Source organism: Typopeltis vanoorti, chromosome 8, assembly GCF_054136105.1.
Source record: "Typopeltis vanoorti isolate ZY-2024b chromosome 8, IOZ_Tvanoo_1.0, whole genome shotgun sequence".
Classification (NCBI taxonomy): Eukaryota; Metazoa; Arthropoda; class Arachnida; order Uropygi; family Thelyphonidae; genus Typopeltis; species Typopeltis vanoorti.
This window is the reverse complement of record NC_143556.1, coordinates 3,512,372-3,535,571: the sequence shown is the minus strand read 5'-3', so window position 1 is coordinate 3,535,571 and position 23,200 is coordinate 3,512,372. Positions and strand designations below refer to the sequence as shown.

The following is a 23,200-nucleotide window of genomic DNA, read 5'->3' as shown; positions in this document are numbered from 1 at the left end:
AAATACCAATGTAATTCTCACATGCAGTTTTATTTCCCTTTTTATATATTGGTACTATGAGAGCTCTACTCCAATCATCGGGAATTCATCCCTCTGTGCAGGCTTTCTGAACTATGCAGTGCAGCCACTGTAAAACTTTTATACCACCATACTTCAGCATTTCTGGTCGAATATCATCTACTCCTGCTGCCTTTCCGCATTTTAAGCCTTTGATGGTTTTTTCTACTTCATGTATGGATATGTATTCCTGACTGCATGCCTGGTCAGTGTTTTTTACCACTGTGCTGTCATCACTGCTTGTTTCATTTAGCAGTTTTTCAAAGTAATTACTTCATACTTCAAGGATATCTGTTTCTTCCGTTTTCATGTCACCTTCATCATCTCTAACTCCTTTTACAGCACTGTTTCCTCCATTCCTAAGCTTCTTCAACAACCTCCAGAATATTTTGCCACGTTCTTGATATTTATTTTTTATGTTCTTGCCAAAGTCCTCACATGACTTTTGTTTAGCTAGTTTCACACAGTGTTTAGCATTCTTACATTTGTCTCTGTATTCTCTAAGAGCACAAGCTGACTTATTTGCCAGGAACTTTTGATATGCTTTCTTCTTTTCCTTCACTGCCTCTTTAACTTCCTGTGTCTACATGGAGTTCTAATTTTTCTATCCTTGCAGACAATTTCACCATATACCTCTCTAGCTGAGTCAATCAGAACTTTCTTCAAGGCTTGCCACTGAATCTCCATGGTTTGATTCCTTTTCTCAGACTCTTTCATTTTTTCTTCAATAATCTTTGTGTATTTTAGTCTACAGTTCACATCTGAGAGCTGCTCAACTTTTATTCGCTTTAAAACTTTCTTACATGTTATTCTTTTCAATATGAAATTCAATTTTATCCTGCTCAAGACTAAATAGTGATCACTTCAAATTTCAAATCCTCTGTACAGTCTGGTGTCCTGCACCAGGGAGAAAACATCACTATCAACAATAACATAGTCAATGAGACTTTTCTTATTCCTAGCCTCTTCTCTCCATGTGAATTTGTGCACATTTTTATGTTGGAACATGGTGTTAGTAATAACCAGTCCATGTCCTGAGCAGAAATCCAACAGATATTTGCCATTATTATTAGCTTTGCTGTTTTCTCCAAATTTTCCCAAAATATTTTTGGATGTCTCACAATCATATGGATGAAAATGTGGTTTCTTAATTTTTTTTTTTTTTGAGTTTGACACGACTAAACCAGATTCTTCTTAAGTAGTTTCTCAGATTTGGAGGTTAGCAATCATGGTATGCCAAAATGCCCATTCCTCTACCATCCTTTTGATTTCATAATAGCTCTTGTTACCTGTCCATTTCTTTACCCACTTCAATTCATAAAATTCCTTCACTCAAATTTTCCCTTCAGTATATCCAGAGATGTTTTTGCTGCTTATCCTCTTTATGTGTCCTACAATTTGCACTTTCTCTTCATAAGGTCTTCCATGAGTGCTCTTTTGATTCCCATTAACTTCAATATCCCTTCGTTAGTCTTTTTCTCCTTCCAGAAATCTTCACTGCTCTCCTATTGCACCACATCTCAAAGGCTTGGAGTCTCCTGCTTATGTATTTTGTATAGGTCCACATCTCACATCCATAATTCAATATGACCTATACATAGGATTTTATTATTCTTATTTTAGCCTTTTTATTTATTCCAAAGGTCAGTGGTATCATATTATTCCAAAATGTTTCTTTTGCCTTATCTATTTTGTTGTAATCATTACTCCTAAATAATTATATGCCATTACATTTTGAATGAATCCCATTGATACTCTTACTTTTGTTTGTTTGTTTGTTTATTGCCATATACCTGGTTTGGGTAGTATCTAATAAGCAATAATTCTGACTCCTTTTGATTAGTATTTCAACCATATTTTTTAACTTTTGTAACTCTGTTTTTGATTTCAGAGTGAAGACCAAATAATCTGCAAATTTAATATCCCTAATTCTGTTTCCATTTATTTTAATTCTCATTTCAGTTTCTTCATGTTCTTTCATTATCATTTCACTGTATATATTAAAAATTATTGGTGATATTATACACCCTTGTCTCACTCCTCTTTTGATATCTCTTGTTTCATCGTTAATTTTCTTTATAATTTGTCTTTGTATCAGTTTGGATGTCTTTTAATATTTCTGTTAACTTTTCATGGCTTACTGTATCAAATGCGTTTTGAAAGTCTATAAAGCATAGATATATATTTATTTCTGTGCTTTCTAAATTATTACACCAGGTTAGGAATGTTAGCATTATTAACTGCCTTGATCACTCTTGTGGCTGGGGGGGGGTCATGCACACCCCTAGACTAATTAAATATTTAATTTCACATAGACTGTATAGACCTTATATTTTGACTTAAAAATTTTTTCTTAAAATAGATGGTTTAGAGAGTGCTCACCATCCCTTCACTGCCCCACATATAGATGATGTTGAACTAGTGTACAGTAATCCAACAAAGGTTAGAATTTTTTTTTTTTTTTTTTTTTATCTTTTTGATTTCTTCTGAAATAAAAAAAACTTGAAATATTAATAAAATGCAAACATTATTATTTTTTTATTAGTCATAGCAAATGTTACTTTGGCAGAGATAAGCATTTCATGAACTGTAGGTAAATTTCTTTGCTTCCTTAGAGAACAGCATCGTACCTGATTATTTGAAAGCAGCTTTGATGATTTTATCATGTCTTTCTCTCTCTCTCTCTCTCTCTGTATATATATATATATATGTGTGTGTGTGAAAAATTTTTACCTTCGGGATAAAATATATTAAGGATACCAAGTAATTTTATGAACTTAGTTTTTTTTTTTTTACTCCTTCTCCCAAGTAAGCAAAACAGTCAAGTTTGCACCTGAACATAATTCAAGTCTAAAGGTAGTGCAACACCAGGCAACTCATTGTAAAGGTGGGTAAAGCTCTGATCACTATTCTTAGTATTTCCCATAATGTAAAACACATCTCACTAAGAGATGTATACTGTTATACATTATGGGTGGGGGGGGTCACTACCCAGACCAGTTTCAACCTTTTTTGAGGTCTCCTCAGTGAGTAGCTAGACCCTGAAATACCAAGGTTTTTAGTAATACAGAGCCTTATCAACTTTACCTATACAAGTTGCTACAAGGTGCTTTTACTTTGAATAAGAAACTCTGGATGAGATAAAGAGGTGAAGAGTTTTTTACCTTGGGGATGAAAAATACTAAGAATAGTGATCAGCGCTTTACCCACCTTTACAACGAGTTGCCCTGGTGTTGCACTACCTTTAGACTTGAACTACATTCAGGTGCAAACTTAACTGTTTTGCTTACTTGGGAGAAGGAGTAAAAACACCAAGTGCATAAAATTACTTGGTATCCTTAATATATTTTATCCCCAAGGTAAAAAACTTTTCACCTCTTTATCTCATCCAGAGTTTCTTATTCAAAGTAAAAGCACCTTGTAGCAACTTGTATAGGTAAAGTTGATAAGGCTCTATATTACTAAAAACCTTGGTATTTCAGGGTCTAGCTACTCACTGAGGAGACCTCAAAAAAGGTTGAAACCGGTCTGGGTAGTGACCCCCCCCGACACACACACACCCATAATGTATAACAGTATACATCTCTTAGTGAGATGGTTTTACATTATGGAAAATACTAAGAATAGTGATCAGAGCTTTACCCACCTTTACAACAAGTTGCCCTGGTGTTGCACTACCTTTAGACTTGAACTACGTTCAGGTGCAAACTTAACTGTTTTGCTTACTTGGGAGAAGGAGTAAAAAAAATCAAGTTCATAAAATTACTTGGTATCATTAATGTATATGTGTGTATATATATATATATTATATGGCTTTATCCAGCCATATCCTTTTTTCTGCAGATTCTGATGATCAAAACCATAGTTATACAATCCTTTGGGGTAGATCTAACAACATTTTCCGTTGCCATGACAAATTGAAGAGAAAAATTGTTGAATCTAGAGAAATACCCTGTACATTTAAATAATAATTTAAGCTACAACCACCTAGACTCTCATTCTGCTGTGATCACATACTGGTGCTCATGAGATGCTATACGCACCCACTCACCCAACAATGTGACCAACGAAAGAACAGCTTTGAATACGTATACAACGTTTTCATGTTAAATATGTCTAGTGACTTTCCTGCGCTGTTCACGGTTTTTATCTTCAATGTTTAATGTTTTTTCTTTTCTTATATGAAAACACCTGAAGAAGGCTGTAAAAAGCCATAATTGTGTGATACCATTAAATCTTTTTCCTTTACTCTCGGTTTATGTCATTCAGTTCTTTTAAAATTAACAAAGTAAATTAACCTCAGTATATATATATGTGTGTGTGTGTGTGTATATATATATATCATCATCATCGTCAAATTCCTGACATATACTCTCAAGGGGTATACAGGATATGATAGTACTACATGAAAAATTCACATCATTACTAACTTCCTATCTACAATTTTCCTCCAAATCATTCTGTTACCTGTCAAGACTCCAACATTATAAAATCTTATATTTTTATCTTCTGAGGCCCTTTTTACGGTATCAATCCAACTATATCTAGGTCTTCCTCTGGGTCTTTTTCCTGCCAACCTGGCAGAGAACACTTGTTTTGCTAATCTTTCCTCTCCCATTCTGTTTAAGTGACCATACCATCTGAGATTAACTTTGCTAACACATTTCTGGATGCCGACAGTGGCAAGTTCTTTCCTAATATCCTCGTTTTTAATATGATATTGTCATTGATGCCATCTGTTCATGCCCCTAATCTTTCCCAGGACTCTATCTGTGGTGTCTAGTCTTTGGTCAAGTGTTTTACTTCTGAACCAACTGTCAGATCCATAAGTTAAAACTTGCTTGAATACTGTCTTGTATACAGCTAATTTAGTGTTTTGGTTAATTTCTCTCTTATTCCATATGAATTTATTCAGTTGACTACTTACCATACCAGCTTTGTTGATTCTGTTGTCTATTTCCATATTTAATTTACCATCTTTACTAAAAGTCGTGTCTAAGTAGCTGAAATGTTTTACTTGTTCTATAGGTTCTTCATTCACAATGCAGTTGATATTTTCAATGTTTCTGCATATTTTCGTTGTCTTTTTAATGCTGACCTTCATACCATATCTACTACAACAGTTATTCAAGTTAGTCAGGGAATCTTGCAGACTTGTAGCGGATTTATTTAGAAGTATAACATCATCTGCATGATATCAGATTTCATACCACTTTCCTTCATAATGTGATCCATACAGATAATGAATAACAGAGGGGATAATGTACATCCTTGTCTCACACCAGATTGAACATTAAACCACCTTCCTGTACTTCCTTCAATTCTAACTGCTGACTTACAACTCAAATAAAGACTAAGTATTGTTTGATATAATGCAAGTTATATTGACACAATATAACTGTAGCGTATTGAATAGCTTCTCTCTTGGCACCTTGTCATATGCCTTTTCCAAATCAACAAATCTTAAATACAGATCTTTGTTATATTCCCATGCTTTCTTAACTGTTTGTCGTAAAGTGAAGATCTGATCCTGACAGCCTCTATTTGGCCTGAATCCAGCTTGTTCTTCACCAAGCTTTTCTTCCACAATTCTTCTCAATTGTTTCTCAAGTATACTTGCATAGATCTTGCCAGGAACACTCAGTAGGGAAATATCTCTGTAATTCTCACATTCAGTTTTATTTCCCTTTTTATATATTGGTACTATGAGAGCTCTACTCCAATCATCGGGAATTCGTCCCTCTGTCCAGGCTTTCTGAACTATGCAGTGCAGCCACTGTAAAGCTTTTATACCACCATACTTCAGCATTTCTGGTCGAATATCATCTACTCCTGCTGCCTTTACACATTTTAAGCCTTTGATGGCTTTTTCTGCTTCAAGTATGGATATGTATTCCTGACTGCATGCCTGGTCAGTGTTTTCTACCACTGTGCTGTCATCACTGCTTGTTTCATTTAGCAGTTTTTCAAAGTAATTACTCCATTCTTCAAGGATATCTTTTTCTTCCATTTTCATGTCACCTTTATCATCTCTAATTCCTTTTACAGCACTCTTTCCTCCATTTCTAAGCATCTTCAACAACCTCCAGAATATTTTGCCACCTTGTTGATATTTATTTTGTATGTTCTTGCCAAAGTCCTCCCATGACTTTTGTTTTGCCAGTTTTACACAGTGTTCAGCTTTCTTACATTTGTCTCTGTATTCTCTAAGAGCACAAGCTGACTCATTTGCCAGGAACTTTTGATATGCTTTCTTCTTTTCCTTCATTGCCTCTTTAACTTCCTCTGTCCACTATAGAGTTCTGATTTTTCTATCCTTGCACAATTAGTCAATGTTTTCTTAGGGGCTTGCCACCGAATCTCCAAGGTTTGGTTCCTACTCTCAAACTCTTTAATTTTTTCTTCAAAAATGTTTATTTTAGTCTTCAGTTCACATCTGAGAGCTGCTCGACTTTTATTCGTTTTAAAACTTTCTTACATGTTCTTCATTTCAATATGAAATTCAATTTTATCCTGCTCAAGACTAAATAGTGATCACTTCCAATTTCAAATCCTCTGTACACTCTGGTGTCCTGCACCAGGGAGAAAACATCACTATCAACAATAACATAGTCAATGAGACTTTTCTTATTCCTAGCCTCTTCTCTCCATGTGAATTTGTGCACATTTTTATGTTGGAACATGGTGTTAGTAATAACCAGTCCATGTCCTGAGCAGAAATCCAACAGATATTTGTCATGATTATTAGCTTTGCTGTTTTCTCCAAATTTTCCCAAAATATTTTTGTATGTCTCACAATCATTTCCTACTCTGCTATTTAGATCCCCAACAAGGACCAACTTTTCCTTTTTCATCGTGTCAGTTGCTTTTTCTAAAGCCTCAAAAAATTCCTCCACTTCTACCTTAGTAGAAACTTCTGTGGGACCATTGGCACAAATAAATCTCATTGTCCAGTTCCCCATTCTCATATTTGCCCACATTACTCTACTTGAGACTGACTGCCATTCAAGAAGATTAGCCACATATTTTGTGTTGAATACTGTGGCTACTCCTTCTTTTCCTTGATTGTCATTGCCTGAATATAACATTTTGTATTTATTGCTCAGAAAGATCTCGCCAGTTTTTGTCTTTTTTGTTTCAGTCACCCCTATTATGTCAGTCTGGTACTTATCCAATTCCTCAGCCAGCTTCATTTCTTTGCCATTCAGGCTTCTTATGTTGATAGTACCGATCTTTAACTCTGGTGATGTTGAGTTGGGGTGTGTTTTCAGATTTGTTCCAGTAGCTGACTTTTCGCTGTTCGCCCTGGTTACCAGGCGAAAACAATGGGGGCCTTGTTTAACCAGGCGATGCCACAGCTGGCATTAAATTTTGTCGTTATACTTTTTTTTGTTGCTCCTACCTGCAAAAGGTTATTAACAAACTAATATAGTACAGTTTGTATTGTGGGTGGGTTAAAATTTTTTATTTCTATTGTATCAGTTTTATATATTTTTTTTGCATTTTTAGTTTATTTTTTATATAGTACAGAATTTTTTATATAGTACAGAAGCCCTGCTCTAGAGACCAAATATGGAACTTTTTCAAGTCACTTTGGACCCCAATAAGTGATGCAGTGGGCTTGGCAGTGAAATTAATTTCCCACCACATTTTATACACAAACCTTTAGCCTCCTTGCCAGTATCCAATCCAGTTCATTCTGACTGATGTATTGAATCATGCTCTTGTAACACTCTCAATACCTCTACTTCATCGGATGCATTTTTTTTTTTTTTTTTGGTCCGCTCTCCAATCAGCAGACTTCAGGTTCAAATTCTGCTATAGGCATGGATGCTTGTGATTGTCTTTAGGTGAAAGATGAATTTCATTGCCCAGTGTAAGACCACTGCCTTGCTTTATTGGAGGCCTAAAGTGGTTTGAAAAAGTTCCATGTTTGGTCTCTAATGCAGAGTTTTCTAACTTTCTAAAAAAATAAGTAAAAATATATATATAAAATCAATCAATAAAAAAAAAAATCCTTAGCCCATCCACGGTACAAATGTACTATGGGTTTACAAATAACCTTTTGTGTTGAGACCAACATAAAAAGAATTCCCCTTAACAACCAGTAAACTAATGGATCTGTTACTTTTCTACCATGTGCATTCACCAAGTATATTCTCCCATGGTCATTCATCCTTTCCCAGTATGTAGCAACATAATGATAAAATTTTTTTGATTTCCTTTGGCCTGTTTGAGCTAAAATAAGACCACATATTTACTGCTTTACATTAGCTGATTTGGCCTTCCTCAACATGGCTATCACTCTCCTGGCCCATTCTTCGTACTGTTTCTGATCCTCATCATCACTATTTTCATGATAATGTATCCATGGCATTTTTTTATGGAGCTCTTGCTATAAGGTATAACACCTTATTTAACTCATTCAGCTGTGATGCAGTTTTTTTTTTTTCTCCTGACTTGGAGATGCAGTGAGATGTTGCTTTCTTCAAATATTCATTGATTACTTCCTGTACACTGTTGATTCTCATACCATGCAATTTCTCATGCCAAGACATTTCAAGATGCCTTATAATTCCATATATATATATATATATATATTCAAGATACCAAGTAATTTTATATAAACTTGGTCATTCATCCTTTCCAAGTATGTAGCAACATAATTATAAAATTTTTTGGATTTCCTTTGGCCTGTTTGAGCTAAAATAAGACCACATCTCGACATAAGCTGATTTGGCCTTCCTCAACATAGCCATCACTCTCCTGGCCCGTTCTTCATACTGTTTCTGATCCTCATCATCACTATTTTCATGATAATGAATTCATGGCATTTTTTTATGGAGCTCTTGCTTTAAGGCATAACACCTTATTTAACTTGGTATCTTGAATACATAATATACCCAAGTTAAAAACTTTGTACATCTATCTCTCATCCTGAGATTTTATTTAATAAGGTCAAAGTACCTTGTGGCAACTTGTCTGTTTGCTTACTTGGGAAATAGGATTAAATACCAAGTTTATATAAAATTACTTGGTATCTTGAATACATAATATACCCAAGTTAAAAAACTTTCTACATATATATATATACACACACACACACAGGTATCCCTTGCTTAACACGGGATTAGATTAACAGCGAAATTAATTTTGACAGTCCCTTTATATTCACGGCAAGAGTTTTGTTGTGCCTTTAAATTTACCACGCAAAAATATGCAAGCCTCAAGGAGTGTTTCCTGGCCAAGAGAAGGACTCTCAGCTAGAACTCTTTACCTGTAATTTGGTCGGCAAATCAGAAGGCTTCGGTTCCCCAAAACCTATTCGAAGATTGGTTTAAGTATTATTTTTTTCCGGCAGTTGAAGCTTGTTGCAAGAGAAATAACTTAGCTTTCAAAGCCCTTTTGCTTTTAGATAATGCACTTGATCATCCAAATTTTCTTAATGATATGTGTGAGAATGTGAAAGTTTTATTTTTTCCACCAAATACAATATCTTTGCTACAACCCATGGATATGGGTGTCATTGCAACTTTCAAAGCCTATTTTCTTAAAAAGACATTCTCAAAGGCAGTAGTAACAACAATGGAAGAAAATGCGATTACGCTCTAAGAATTTTGGGAAAATTTTAATATTAAACACGCAATTGAAAACATTCATGACTTGTGGGAGCAAGTGTCTTCTAGCTGCATGAGAACTGCTTGGAAAAATCTTTTGCCAGAATGTGCTAATGACTTAGGTGGTTTTCAAAATCCTGTGAACAACTTGGTTGAAGAAATCATTGCAGTTGGTGAAGGCTTTGGTTTTGATGGTGTTGATGCAGAAGATGTTAAAGAATTATGGAATTCAAATTCAGAAGATTTCAGTGACAACAATCTTCTTGAAATTGAACAACAACATGCATATGAAGCAACGAACAGATGGAATGTGAAGATGAGGTTCCAAAGGAGATAACAATCAAAGAACTGGATGGAATATTTCACAATTTAGAATTACTTGAACAGCAAGTAATGGATATGGATCCAGATGTTAATCAAAGAATGCTTGTTTTGTTTGCCGAGGTCTAGAGAGTCATTTTGCTTGTTATCATAGAATTTATGCCGATAAGAAAAAAAACCAATACTGTTCAGAATGCTCTTAATAACTTTTTTTGATAAAAAATTTGCAGTAACTAATGCAGATACAAGCATTTATTAAACATTTACTTTGCATTCATTTTTTATCTTTCCTAAAAGAGTACCATATAAAACAGCGTTTTAGCATTGATTATTATATTTAATAATCAATCAATAATCAATGCGATTTTTTGATATACATGGTAACATCGAGGGATTAATTAATCACGTTAATCAAGAGAAAGAAAACCAGGATGTGTTTTTGTCTGAAATAATGTAGGTTCTGCAGTCAATTTTTTGAGTAATTAATACTTATTTTAAATGATTTTTATATACTCAGCTTACTACAATTGTTCCTTTGAACACTAATAGTGTCTTATATCATGTACTTTAGCTGAGATCAAGACACGACCTAATATACAAATGATTTATGACTCATTCTTGTGGTGAAATATATTGGAGTTTTTGAATAAATTTTACACTGATGTATGTCCAAAACCTAAGGATTAGCACTATTTCTGAAGATTATAATTATACAAATTCAGACAAATGAGCTTGTGACAATTTGTATAACTGACAATTTCAAGCAGGAAATGCATACACATTCAAAATTTCGAATTGTGCAGAAAGGGATCACATGATAGCACTCAGCAGAATAAAAGGCAGAAGATTGCAGTGAGCAAATTGTGTTTGAAGGAAGCTCTTTTCGTGAATGAATAAAGTTGCAAATTTGGATGTCTTGTAATGTCTCAAAGACATCATCTAGATGATTTTATGTGGGGAAGAATTATTGGAAAGTTTGAAGATGGCTGCAGAATTACTGATATTGCCAGAGAGTTTGGAATCTCATGTAGCACTGTATCCAGTGTCTGGGCAGTGTTGCATCCAAATGGAATGTATTCCAGATTTGTTAAGAAGTCGTCCTTGCTCCACCACAAAGCATGAAGACAGATTTTTTGGTTATAACAGCAAAACGTGATTGATGCATCATGGCAGGTTAGATGTGGCAAGATGTCTGCAACAAGTAAGCATATTCACCCAAAGGCCTGTAGTCTGCATCCCTTTATCCACAGCTCAACATAGAACACATTGTCAGTGGTCTTGTATCGATAAAAATTGGAGAATAGATCAATGGGCTAATGTACTCTTTACATATGAGTCATTTTAGTCTTTCCTCTAATTCTAGATGATGCTTAATCTGGCATGAAAGTGGTACTGCTTATTGCAAGAATGTTCTTGAAAGGGATAGATACAACGGTGCTGGGGTCATGGTGTGGGGAATCATTATTCTTAATGGACGCACCGAGCTTCAAGTGCTGGAAAAAGGGACTGGTGGGTGATGAATGATATTGCAAAGAAGTTCTTCAATGTCGTGTTTGATTGTTCCATGGTGCTGTAGGCAAATAATTCAATTTTATGGATGATAATGCCATGCCACACCATACACAAACAGTGGAGATATTTCTGAAGACCACGGATATTAATCAAATGGAGTAGCCGTCACATTCTACAGATCTCAACACCATAAAGTACGTTTGGGTCGCAATAGGGAGATGCATTGCCGCTCAAAATTTCCCCTCTAGAAAACAAACAAGGCCTTATCCTTGCTCTGAAGGAGGAGTGGGCCAGTTTGCCTCAAGAACTCCTGAATCACTTGATGTTAAGCATGGTATGACATTGTGAGAGCTGCATCACAGTTCAGTATGGTCATATTTCATACTGAAATGTCTCAATGGATAGTTTTCTGTATGTGCACTGTACATTAATTCCATAATGTAACTTTATAAGATATTTGTAACTTTTGCCAAAAACATATCGTAAATTAATTTATAAGACATTTTTGTGTAATATAATTTATGTCCACGTTTGGCTGTAACCGTGAAAATTTTTTTCATATAGTAAAAATGTAGTTCATCATTAGCTTTTGGACACCAGTGTATATGATTTTTGTTACATGCATAAGCTGTGAAAGTTATTTAAATATGTCTACTGCACATGTTCCATTAAAGCTATTATTAATAATAATAATTTTAATAATAATATTATTATTATTAAGCAGTTGCAATAAACGACACAGAAATTTACGCATACAACATAAATAATTACCAAACCTACAACTTATGTAGACCAAACAAAAGAGGAGGTGGCATCGTGGCATTTATCAAAGAAAAATGCAATGTGACTGAAAAAAAAACAAACTCATTTCGAACATATGGAACACTAATTTTGGAAATCACAAATAGCCACAACAGTATCAAATACACAATAAACACAATATACAGACCCCCAGATAATAATCCACTCAGCTTTCTTCATGAGTTAGAAGCATGGCTCAGCAGCATTGAACCCCATACAACACCACAGGCTCATCTTAATAAGAGACATTAACATAAATACTCTTGACCACGCTTCTCCAACCACTAACACATATCTTGATATGCTAAGTCAATATAACATAAACCCTACCATTAACTCCCCAACAAGAGAAGAAATACTCAATAACTCACTAACACAATCATGCATTGATCATATCAACATACGGACTCCCATCCATACATATACATCATCAGTAATTAACGTCAAAATTGCCAATCACTAGTTTGTCTCAACTTCGTTTTATGATATTACCTACCCCTCCCACCACCACAAAAGTCAACAAAACTCAATCATATTAAAGAGCATTGTCAATAACCATGTAAAAAATACAGACTGTAATTGCCTACTTAAAATAAATGATCCTGTAACATTACACGAGAATTTTCAACTAAAGTTCACAGAAATATACTAAAACCAAAGACCACTCCAGGAATAGACAAAATAAGACTCACAGACAACACTTTGAACAAATAAATCCAATACTTTTGAGACGCGTGAACATAATATTCAACACAGGCATTATTCCACAACAACTAAAAACTGCAATAATTATGCCAATATACAAACATGGTAAAAGAAGCAATACTCAGAAACTATAGACCAATAGCTCCCCTACCAGTTCATCTCAAAAATTCTAGAAAAAATAACACACACCAGACTACAGAACTATTTGCAGAAGTACAACATCATCTCACAAAACCAATACTGCTTTCAGAAAAAAAAAAAAAAAGCACCATCACATTATTAGAAGACATCGCCGACACAATAAACAAAGCTCTCGACAAAAAAATGTACGCCGTCCTTATACTGCTTGACTTAACCAAAGCATTTGATATTCTTGAACATGACATACTACTCACCAAACTATACTCAATAGGTATAAGCGGAACACAAGTAACAAAAATAGGTACATGTCACAACTGGGGTATACAAATAAAACATGGTGTTCCTCAAGGTGCCATATTATCACCCACTCTATTCAACATATACATTAACAATGTTCATAACATGGTCATAAGAAGTCAAATATTTCAGTACGCAAATGACACCGCACTATTAGCAATCCACACAGACATCAACACGGCTCTCTGCAAAGCACAACAAGACCTAAATGAAATCACAGCATACTTCTACCAAAACGCAATTCTAATCAACGGCACCAAAACACATATGTTGATAATACACAACCCAAGAATCATGCATCCCGCACCACTTTTGATATACTGTCACACATACCGCTGCATTAACAACAAAAATACCTGTAAATGTCCCAAAATCAAACCAATAACACATGCAAAATACCTTGGTCTCTATATAGAATGCCACCTTAAATGGACAAAACATATAGAATACCTACATACCAAACTCCGGATCATCGCAGCAAAACTCTTCCAAGTAAAAGACGTTATTCAATCTAACATAAAAAAACTCAGATATGGTATAACAGTCTATGCAAACCACTAAATAGCCACCTAACAAAATTAGAAACATTACACAGGAAAATTGCGTCAAAAGTGATTTTGGACACCTTACATGCGACAACCAATATCCGACCAACACGGCGACACACAGAATCCTGAGCATTAGAAACCTGAAACACTACATGACATTAACAAGGAATTACTTCAACATCGCCTATCGAAACAACAGAGACACATATCATATAACACGACCTACATCAACTCTCTACATCCTTCAACAACTCGTACGGTTCTTTTGTGAGATCACATCAGATACCCATGCTACTCAACAACCTGCCAAGAAATTTAAAACACATATAACTAGATGTAGTTATGTGTAGTTATACATATAACATGTATAACTACAGAACATTAAAACACAAACTCTGGAAAATATATCAACAAAGTTAATATGCCATTAACACTAATATACACATCACAAATCACCAGCATCCCATGAATAAACAGTAACAACAGCATAAATAGTGAAGACTAAATCCCACTCTCTTCATGAAAGCTAACCCAAGCTTCGAAGTAGGTGGGATTAAAACGCCTCACTCATCTACATGTAATCCTTATAATCAAAGAATGCAGATTATGTAACAAAACAGTCAGTAAAGTATATAACAATAAAGAAGATACTGAAGATACTTATTATTATGTGATAGTATCATTAATATAATATTACTATGTAACATGAAAAAAATAAATTATTCTTATTAAAAAACAATGTAAATAATGAGTTTACATTGTATATTTGTGAGAATTAGGAAATATAATATTTTAATTGCATATGTGTAAATACTGTTGTATAATCACACTTTCTCAAACTTCGAGAAAAAAAAATAGTAAACTAAAACATGATATTATATAACTTGTGTAACTCTGAACTATATAATTGTAAATTATTACTGTCATTGTTATTTTAAAAAATTGAAAAAAAAAAAAAACAACTATGTTATCATCATTATTATTGAAATCTCATTATATGTAGCACTTAGTGCTGAACCTTGTAAAATAATATAATGAATGTTACTCAAGATGATCATTGTATATATGTAAATATCTGAGAGATAGAGATCAATAAAAAAAATAAAAAATTATTTAAAAAAATTAAATAATAATATTTAACATTATATTAATCTTCCTGTAATTAATGTTAATACCATGAATGAAACTGCATTGTAATGCACAAGATTTTCATCACTATATCATTGATGCTGTTGCTGTGTTGTGTGCTCTTGCTTATATCAGCGTTTTCTGATTATTTTCTAATTAGATTATAATTCTGATGAAAAACTTATGCATTCTAATGTATGAAAATGAAAAATTTTTAGAAATATATTATTTAGGATATCATGATCATGTTACAAAGAGAAATAAATTTGGAATTTTTCATTGTTTTTTATTATTTATTTATTTATTTTGTATTTTTATTATTTTTTTTTCCATTTCTGGCCATTTCCATCCAGGCTAGAGGTCAACATTATGATCTTGTCCTAAATGGCCAAGAGATTGGTGGTGGATCTATAAGGATTCATGACTTTAAACTTCAGCAATATGTGCTTGAAAACATCTTAAAGGTAAGATTATAGTTATGCTAATTAAAATGAGTGGATGAATGATTTTTAATTAACTCTGGAATTTTATGTGTGATTATACAAATTATGATTGATGGGAGATCAAAACCATCAGACATATAGATCTGTATATCAATATCCAACTGATTTTTGACATTAAATTAAAAGATGACATCTATAATTTAATTCATAACAAAATGAAAAAAAAACTGATTTTTGAGATATTATTAAAAGCATTTAGTAGAGTCCTTATATTCTGCTGTAAATCTGGATCAAATTTCACAGTTCTAATAAATCTTGGTTTTATGATTATTGGTTTAAAGATTCTTTCTTCTGAACATCCTCTATCATGTCTATTAAGATCAAAAGTTATTCATTGGAAAAGTAAGTTATAAATACATAAATCTATAATTCATTCAGTTGTTACCTGTGGATGCCAAACTTGGATATTTGCATTGAGAGTGGAAGAATTGATTTCAGCTTTTTGAAAAAAAGATTTTTAGTAAAATATTTTGTCCAATGAATGGTAATGGTCTCTGGAGGATCAAATATAGTCATGAGTTAGACCAACTCAATAGAATCTACAATATTTAGGTCAGTCAAGTTAAATAAGGGTCAAAGCTGTATAACTGAGAGGAGACCTCCACATAGCCTTTAAAGGAATGCGGAGAACCGACCAGGGCTTCTGACCTAATGTCCAATCCTCACCCTTCTCGTGGTGCACACTGTTGGGTATCTACTTGGATACTGAATGGACGAGGATGGGCTGGCAATTTGGGATTTAGCTGACAAAATTGTATTCTTATTGGTTAAACCAAAATAAAAAATGATGGTACAACATGACAAAATTTCATGCCGGCTGGGGCGTCGCCTGGTTAAACAAGGCCCCCGTTGTTATCGCCAGGGAACCAGGGCGAACAGCGAAAAGTCAGCTAATGGAACAAATCTGAAAACAAACCCCAAATCAACATCACCAGAGTTAAAGATCGGTACTATCAACTTAAGAAGCCTGAATGGCAAAGAAATGGAGCTAGCTGAGGAATTAGATAAGTACCAGATCGACTATAATAGGGGTGACTGAAACAAAAAAAAAAAGACGAAAACTGGTGAGATCTTTCTGAGCAATAAATACAAAATGTTATATTCAGGCAATGACAATCAAGGAAAAGAAGGAGTAGCCATAGTATTCATCACAAAATACAAGGCTAATCTTCTTGAATGGCAGTCAGTCTCAAGTAGAGTAATGTGGGCAAATATGAGAAGGGAGAACTGGACAATGAGACTTATTTGTGCCTATGGTCCCACAGTAGGTTCTACTAAGGTAGAAGTGGAGGAATTTTTTGAGGCGTTAGAAAAAGAAACTGACACAATGAAAAGGAAAAGTTGGTCCTTGTTGGGAATCTAAATAGCAGAGTAGGAAATGATTGTGAGACATAAAAATATTTTGGGAAAATTTGGAGAAAAGAGCAAAGCTAATAATAATGGCAAATATCTGTTGGATTTCTGCTCAGGACATGGACTAGTTATTACTAACACCATGTTCCAACATAAAAATGTGCACAAATTCACATGGAGAGAAGAGGCTAGGAATAAGAAAAGTCTCATTGACTATATTATTGTTGATAGTGATGTTTTCTCCCTGGTGCAGGACACCAGAGTGTACAGAGGATTTGAAATTGGAAGTGATCACTATTTAGTGTTGAGCAGGATAAAATTGAATTTCATATTGAAAAGAATAACATGTAAGAAAGTTTTAAAGCGAATAAAAGTTGAGCAGCTCTCAGATGTGAACTGTACACTAAAATACACAAAGATTATTGAAGAAAAAATGAAAGAGTTTGAGAACAGGAATCAAACCGTGGAGATTCAGTGGTAAACTCTGAAGAAAACATTGATTGATTCTGCCAGAGAGGCATGTGGTGAGGTTGTCTGTAAGGATAAAAAAATCAGAACTCCCTGGTGGACACCGGAAGTTAAAGAGGCAGTGAAGGAAAAGAAGAAAGCATATCAAAAGTTCCTGTCAAATAAGTCAGCTTGTGCTCTTAGAGAATATAGAGACAAATGCAAGAATGCTAAACACTGTGTAAAAGTAGCTAAACAAAAGTCATGGGTGGACTTTGGCAAGAATATAGAAAATAAATATCAAGCAGGTGGCAAAATATTCGGCAGGTTGTTGAAGAAGCTTAAGAATGGAGGAAAGAGTGCTGTAAAAGGAATTAGAGATGATAAAGGTGACATGAAAATGGGAGAAAAAGATATCCTTGAAGTATGGAGTAATTACTTTGAAAAACTGCTAAATGAAACAAGCAGTGATGACAGCACAGTGGTAAAAAACACTGACCACGCATGCAGTCAGGAATACATATCCATACTTGAAGTAGAAAAAGCCATTAAAGGCTTGAAATGTGGAAAGGCAGCAGGAGTAGATGATATTCGACCAGAAATCCTGAAGTATGGTGATATAAGAGTCTTACAGTGGCTGCACTGCATAGTTCAGAAAGCCTGCACAGAGGGACGAATTCCCGATGATTGGAGTAGAGCTCTCATAGTACCCATATATAAAAAGGGTAATAAAACTGCATGTGAGAATTACAGAGGTATTTCCCTACTGAGTGTTCCTGGCAAGATCTATGCAAGTATACTTGAGAAACGGTTGAGAAGAATTGTGGAAGAAAAGCTTGGTGAAGAACAAGCTGGATTCAGGCCCAATAGAGGCTGTCAGGATCAGATCTTCACTTTACGACAAACAGTTGAGAAAGCATGGGAATATAACAAAGATCTGTATTTAAGTTTTGTCGATTTGGAAAAGGCATATGACAAGGTGTCAAGAGAGAAGCAATTCGATACGCTGCAGTTATATGGTGTCAATGGGGCATTATATCAAGCAATACTTAGTCTTTATTTGAGTTGTAAGTCAGCAGTTAGAATTGAAGGAAGTACAGGAAGATGGTTTAATATTAAATCTGGTGTGAGACAAGGATGTACATTATCCCATCTGTTATTCATTATCTATATGGATCACATTATGAAGGAAAGTGGTATTAAACATGATATCAAAATTGGAGATGTTAATGTCAGCTACAAGTCTGCAAGATTCTCTGACTAAATTGAATAGCTGTTGTAATAGATATGGTATGAAGGTCATCAATAAAAAGACAAAGACAATGAAAATAGGCAGAATAATTGAAAATGTCAACTGTGTTGTGAATGGAGAACCTGTGGAACAAGTAAAACATTTCAGCTATTTAGGCACGATTTTTAGTGAAGATGGTAAATTAAATATAGAAATAGACAACAGAATTTGGAAATAGACAAAGCTGGTATGGTAGGAAGTCAATTGAATTCAGAGAAATTAGTCGGAACACTAAATTAGCTGTATACAAGACAGTGTTCAAACCAGTTTTAACTTATGGGTATGAGAGCTGGGTCAGAAGTAAAACACTTGACCAAAGACTAGAGACCACAGATATGAGAGTTCTGAGAAAGATTATAGGCGTGAACAGATGGCATCAGTGGCAATATCATATTAGAAACGAGGATATTTAGGAAAGAACTTGACATTGTCAGCATCCAGGAATGTGTTAGCAGAGCTAATCTCTGGTGGTATGGTCACTTAAACAGAATGGGTGAGGAAAGATTAGCAAAACAAGTGTTCTCTGCCAGGTTGGCAGCAAAATGACCCAGAGGAAGACCAAGATATAGGTGGATTGATACGGTACAAAGTGCTTTAGATGATAGAAATATAAGATCTGATAATGTTGGAGTTTTGACAAGTAACAGACTGATTTGGAGGAAAATTGTAGATTAATAATGATGTAATTTTTTTCATGTAGTACTGTCATATCCTGTACACCCCTTGAGGGTACATGGCAGGAATTTGATGATGATGATGAAGTTAAAAAAAAGTTGCAGAAAGCACGCCATGTTTTTCAAATGGGAAATGACTATTCTCAAGAAGTCTATAAATGGAAAAAATTCTTGGTTAAAGATTAAAAAGAAAACCAAGAACAAGATGGATAGATCCATTAATCAAGACATTAACATCATGTTAACAACCAGGAAAAGCAATATTTGAATAGACAGGTATAAATGCAACAAATCTAAGTGACCAGTACTTGATTTTGACTGTGCAGTCATATGAGAAGGGGGGGGGGAGAAACCATGTAATAAAGTTTTCATATGAATATATCTCATTTATAACTAAACTCTGAAATTGTTTTTGAACCAGTGAATGTGTACAGTTTGTCGTAGTCATGTATTTATTTTCTTGTAATAGTTGAAGAAAGAGTTAGATGGCTTCAATTTGTTTTAAAGTTTAAAAATATAGAATATTATACATTCACCATTTTCATAGCCAAATAATTGAATTTGAAACTTAAAGTTTAAAAATTGACCAGAGTACTTATGAGAAATGTGATCTTTGGCACTGGATTTTAATTTTTAGTTCAATACTTGATTAAAAAAAAAATTATCTTTCCCAAGAGCCTATAATAAATTTAGTTTAATCCTTTATCCAAGTGTAAGCAAACAAAGTTTGCGCCTGAAAATATCTTCAGGAATGGGGTAAGGTAGTGCAACTCCGAGTAAAGGCGGACCAAGCTCTCATTACTCCTTCTCTCAGTATCTCCCATAATGTAAAGCACATCTCCTTGTGGACATGTATACTGCTATGCATAAAGGGAAAGGCCTACCCAGACCGGTTTCAACCTTTATTGAGGTCTCGTCAGTGGGAAGCAGACCCAAACATGGAGATACTAAGGCAGAAGCAATAGGAGAGGTCATATTTACCTATAGGAGTTGCCAACAGGTGTTCCACCTTATTATTGAATTACTCTGGATTTAGAGAAAGATGTTGGAAGTTTATTTTTCACTTGGTTAGACTATAATAAATTTAGTTTAATCCTTTATCCAAGTGTAAGCAAAGAAAGTTTGCACCTCAAAATATCTTCAGGACTGGGGTAAGGAAAACTTCCAATTTCCCAAGAGCCCTTATGTTTATGTTTTATTAGTACTTTTGATTAAGGTTGCACTCGTCCAAAAACAGTTTCAAACTGTTTGTTTTCATCAGAAACTTTAAGAAGTAAGAACCTGCTTTTCAATATTATAGCACACTTGTATATGTTAGAAAGTTGTATTTTTCATAAGTGAACTTTCAATCATTTCATAAATTGTAATAGTTTAAGGAAGGGCCTAGAAATCTTCAATTTGGAATTATAAAGCTATAGAAATAGAGGATATTATAAATCCATCATTATCCAAATAATTGAATTTGAAACTTAAAAAGTTTCAAATTGCCTAGAGAGCTTATTGAGAATACACTTCGTCATCTGAATTGTTGCTTAAAAGACAAATTCTGCCCAAGAGCCTGTGTCCTCAAATCAAATTCTTTTGACTAAGGTTTCACTGGTTTGAGCTGTCAGTTCTCATCAGAGATTATGATGATCATCATCAATTTCCTGATATGTACCCTCCTGTGGTGTACAGCATGAAAGTTACATCATTGCAAACTTTCTGTCAACAGTTATCATCCTACTTTATCTATTATCTGTCAGAACTCCAGTATTCTCAGATCTTATATTTTGGTCTTCTACGGCAATTTGTACTGTACAGGTCCACCTATTTCTTGGTCTTTTTCCTGCCATCCTGGCAAAAAAAAAAAAAAAACACTTATTTTGCTCACCTCTCCTCTCTCATTCTGTTTAAGTGACCATACCCTAAGGCTAGCTCTGCTCACACACTCTTGAATGCTAACAATATCAAGGTCCTTTCTACTTTTAATACCATCTGTGGACCCTCCTAATCTTTCTCAGAATTCTCACATCTGTGGTTTCTAATCTTTGATCAAGTGTTATATTTCTAACTGTGAGATCGTAAGTTGGCTTGAACACTGTCTTGCGTACAGCTATTTTAGTGTTTTGATTAATCACTCTCTTATTCCTTCACTTGACTCTCTACCCTACTAACTTTGCTAATTCTGTTGAAAATATCAAAGACCATTGCATTATTGTTTGTTTCATGCTTTCCATTGCCATTTTAGTAATTTTCGGTGTGATGAAACTGCAGGTAAATAGACATTATTTTAAATGCATTTTTCATGCTATAAGTGAAAAAATAACTGCAATAAGTTCTTTCTCTTCTCTCTCTCTCTCTAGGAAGATATCACTAATCTAAATCATCTACTAGAAGCATTAAGAAGTGGTTGCCCTCCTCATGGAGGAATTGCTTTGGGTAAGTGTTGATATCAGTTAACGTGGTTTTCTTTAGTGGATTGACAGTGCATATTTGAAAAATATCAGTTTATTAAAAATAATATTTTATTTAAAGCTAATATTTCTTTGATGGTCTCTGCCAACATTATCAGAAATGAACACCATATGAACCAATACATTTGTTATAAATATCATATTCTTCTCATATGTGCATCTTATTCTATGTATTGTTTAACTGAAATACTGGCAGAGACTGGTAGGAAAACAATAAATGTTTTCAAAAAAAGTATGATCAGTCTGGTTTAATTTTATTATATCTATTTGGACATGCTGGATATTATTAATATATTCTATGAAATGGATGATTTGTTTGTTTTCAGAGAGATGATACTATGTTCTGCTTGGAAAAGAACTGAGTAATAAGTACAGTCATACCCCAACTTGCGCAAATTCATAGTTATGCGGTTTCATATATGTATGTATTCCCATCCCTCTTCACGCCTCACCACTAGTCGTATCTTTCCGACGCCAGCTGTATTCACCAGTGTCGCATATGCTGTGAACAAGCACTGCCGTGTTTCGTGCGGTCTCCATTCATACATGATTTTTATAGTTTACAAACCTTGTGATTGTTTAATGTTATGTTCTTGATAAAAATTTTATCACATAAAAAAATAATAATGTCGTCCGAAGGAAGCAAGTCCGATTCTTCTACAGCTAGCAAGAAAAGAAAAACATTGACTTTGGAAACAAAACTCAACATTATTAAGGATTTTGAAGGCGGAATGAAAATTTGTGAGCTAGCAAAGAAGTTTGATCTACAGGAATCCACAGTAAGAACAATCATAAAAGAAAGGTTTACAGATTTTGGAGGACATAGAGTCTAACGAGGAACGAATTGTAGCCACAAGGTAAGGAATAAAAAAATCATTAGCTTGCTATGAAGAAATTTTGCGTGGCAAGAAAAAGACATTATGCCGTCAGACAAATCTATTAGATTTTATGAAACCATTGACATCGAAATAACTTTCTTTTTTTTTATGTACAAAAAACTACAATTATGATTATATTTCTTAAAAAATATAAATGTTTTTGTAAACTTTGGTCCTAGTTAACTAATATTTTGTATGCAAAATTATACCCGAGTTATGCGAATTTGACTTACGCGCTTTTTGTTGGTCCCACTTACCGCGTAACTTTGGGGTATGACTGTATTAATAAGCGGTATATGAAAGAGCAGTGTCTAAGAAAAAGGAAATTATGCTGAAAGTAGGGTTCTCCTACTTCACCTGTATATTAATTTTGTTATTGGTTTTGAAGATATTCAATTGTCTGGTGATGATTCAGAGCTGGAAAATTATAAAGAACAATTCTCATGTGCTTCCCCCCCCCCCCCCCAAAAA

General features: G+C 34.3%; 1 protein-coding gene across 1 annotated transcript in view; it reads left to right on the top strand.

Moving 5' to 3' along the window:
- AspRS-m (aspartyl-tRNA synthetase, mitochondrial) overlaps window positions 1-23,200 on the top strand; it is a 191,080-nt gene that overhangs the window by 154,422 nt on the left and 13,458 nt on the right. Inside the window, exons 14-16 of the mRNA XM_090397050.1 lie at window positions 2,420-2,499; window positions 15,481-15,591; window positions 21,741-21,816. Coding sequence (XP_090253176.1) covers window positions 2,420-2,499; window positions 15,481-15,591; window positions 21,741-21,816 — 267 coding nt within the window. The remainder of the gene's footprint in view (window positions 1-2,419; window positions 2,500-15,480; window positions 15,592-21,740; window positions 21,817-23,200) is intronic.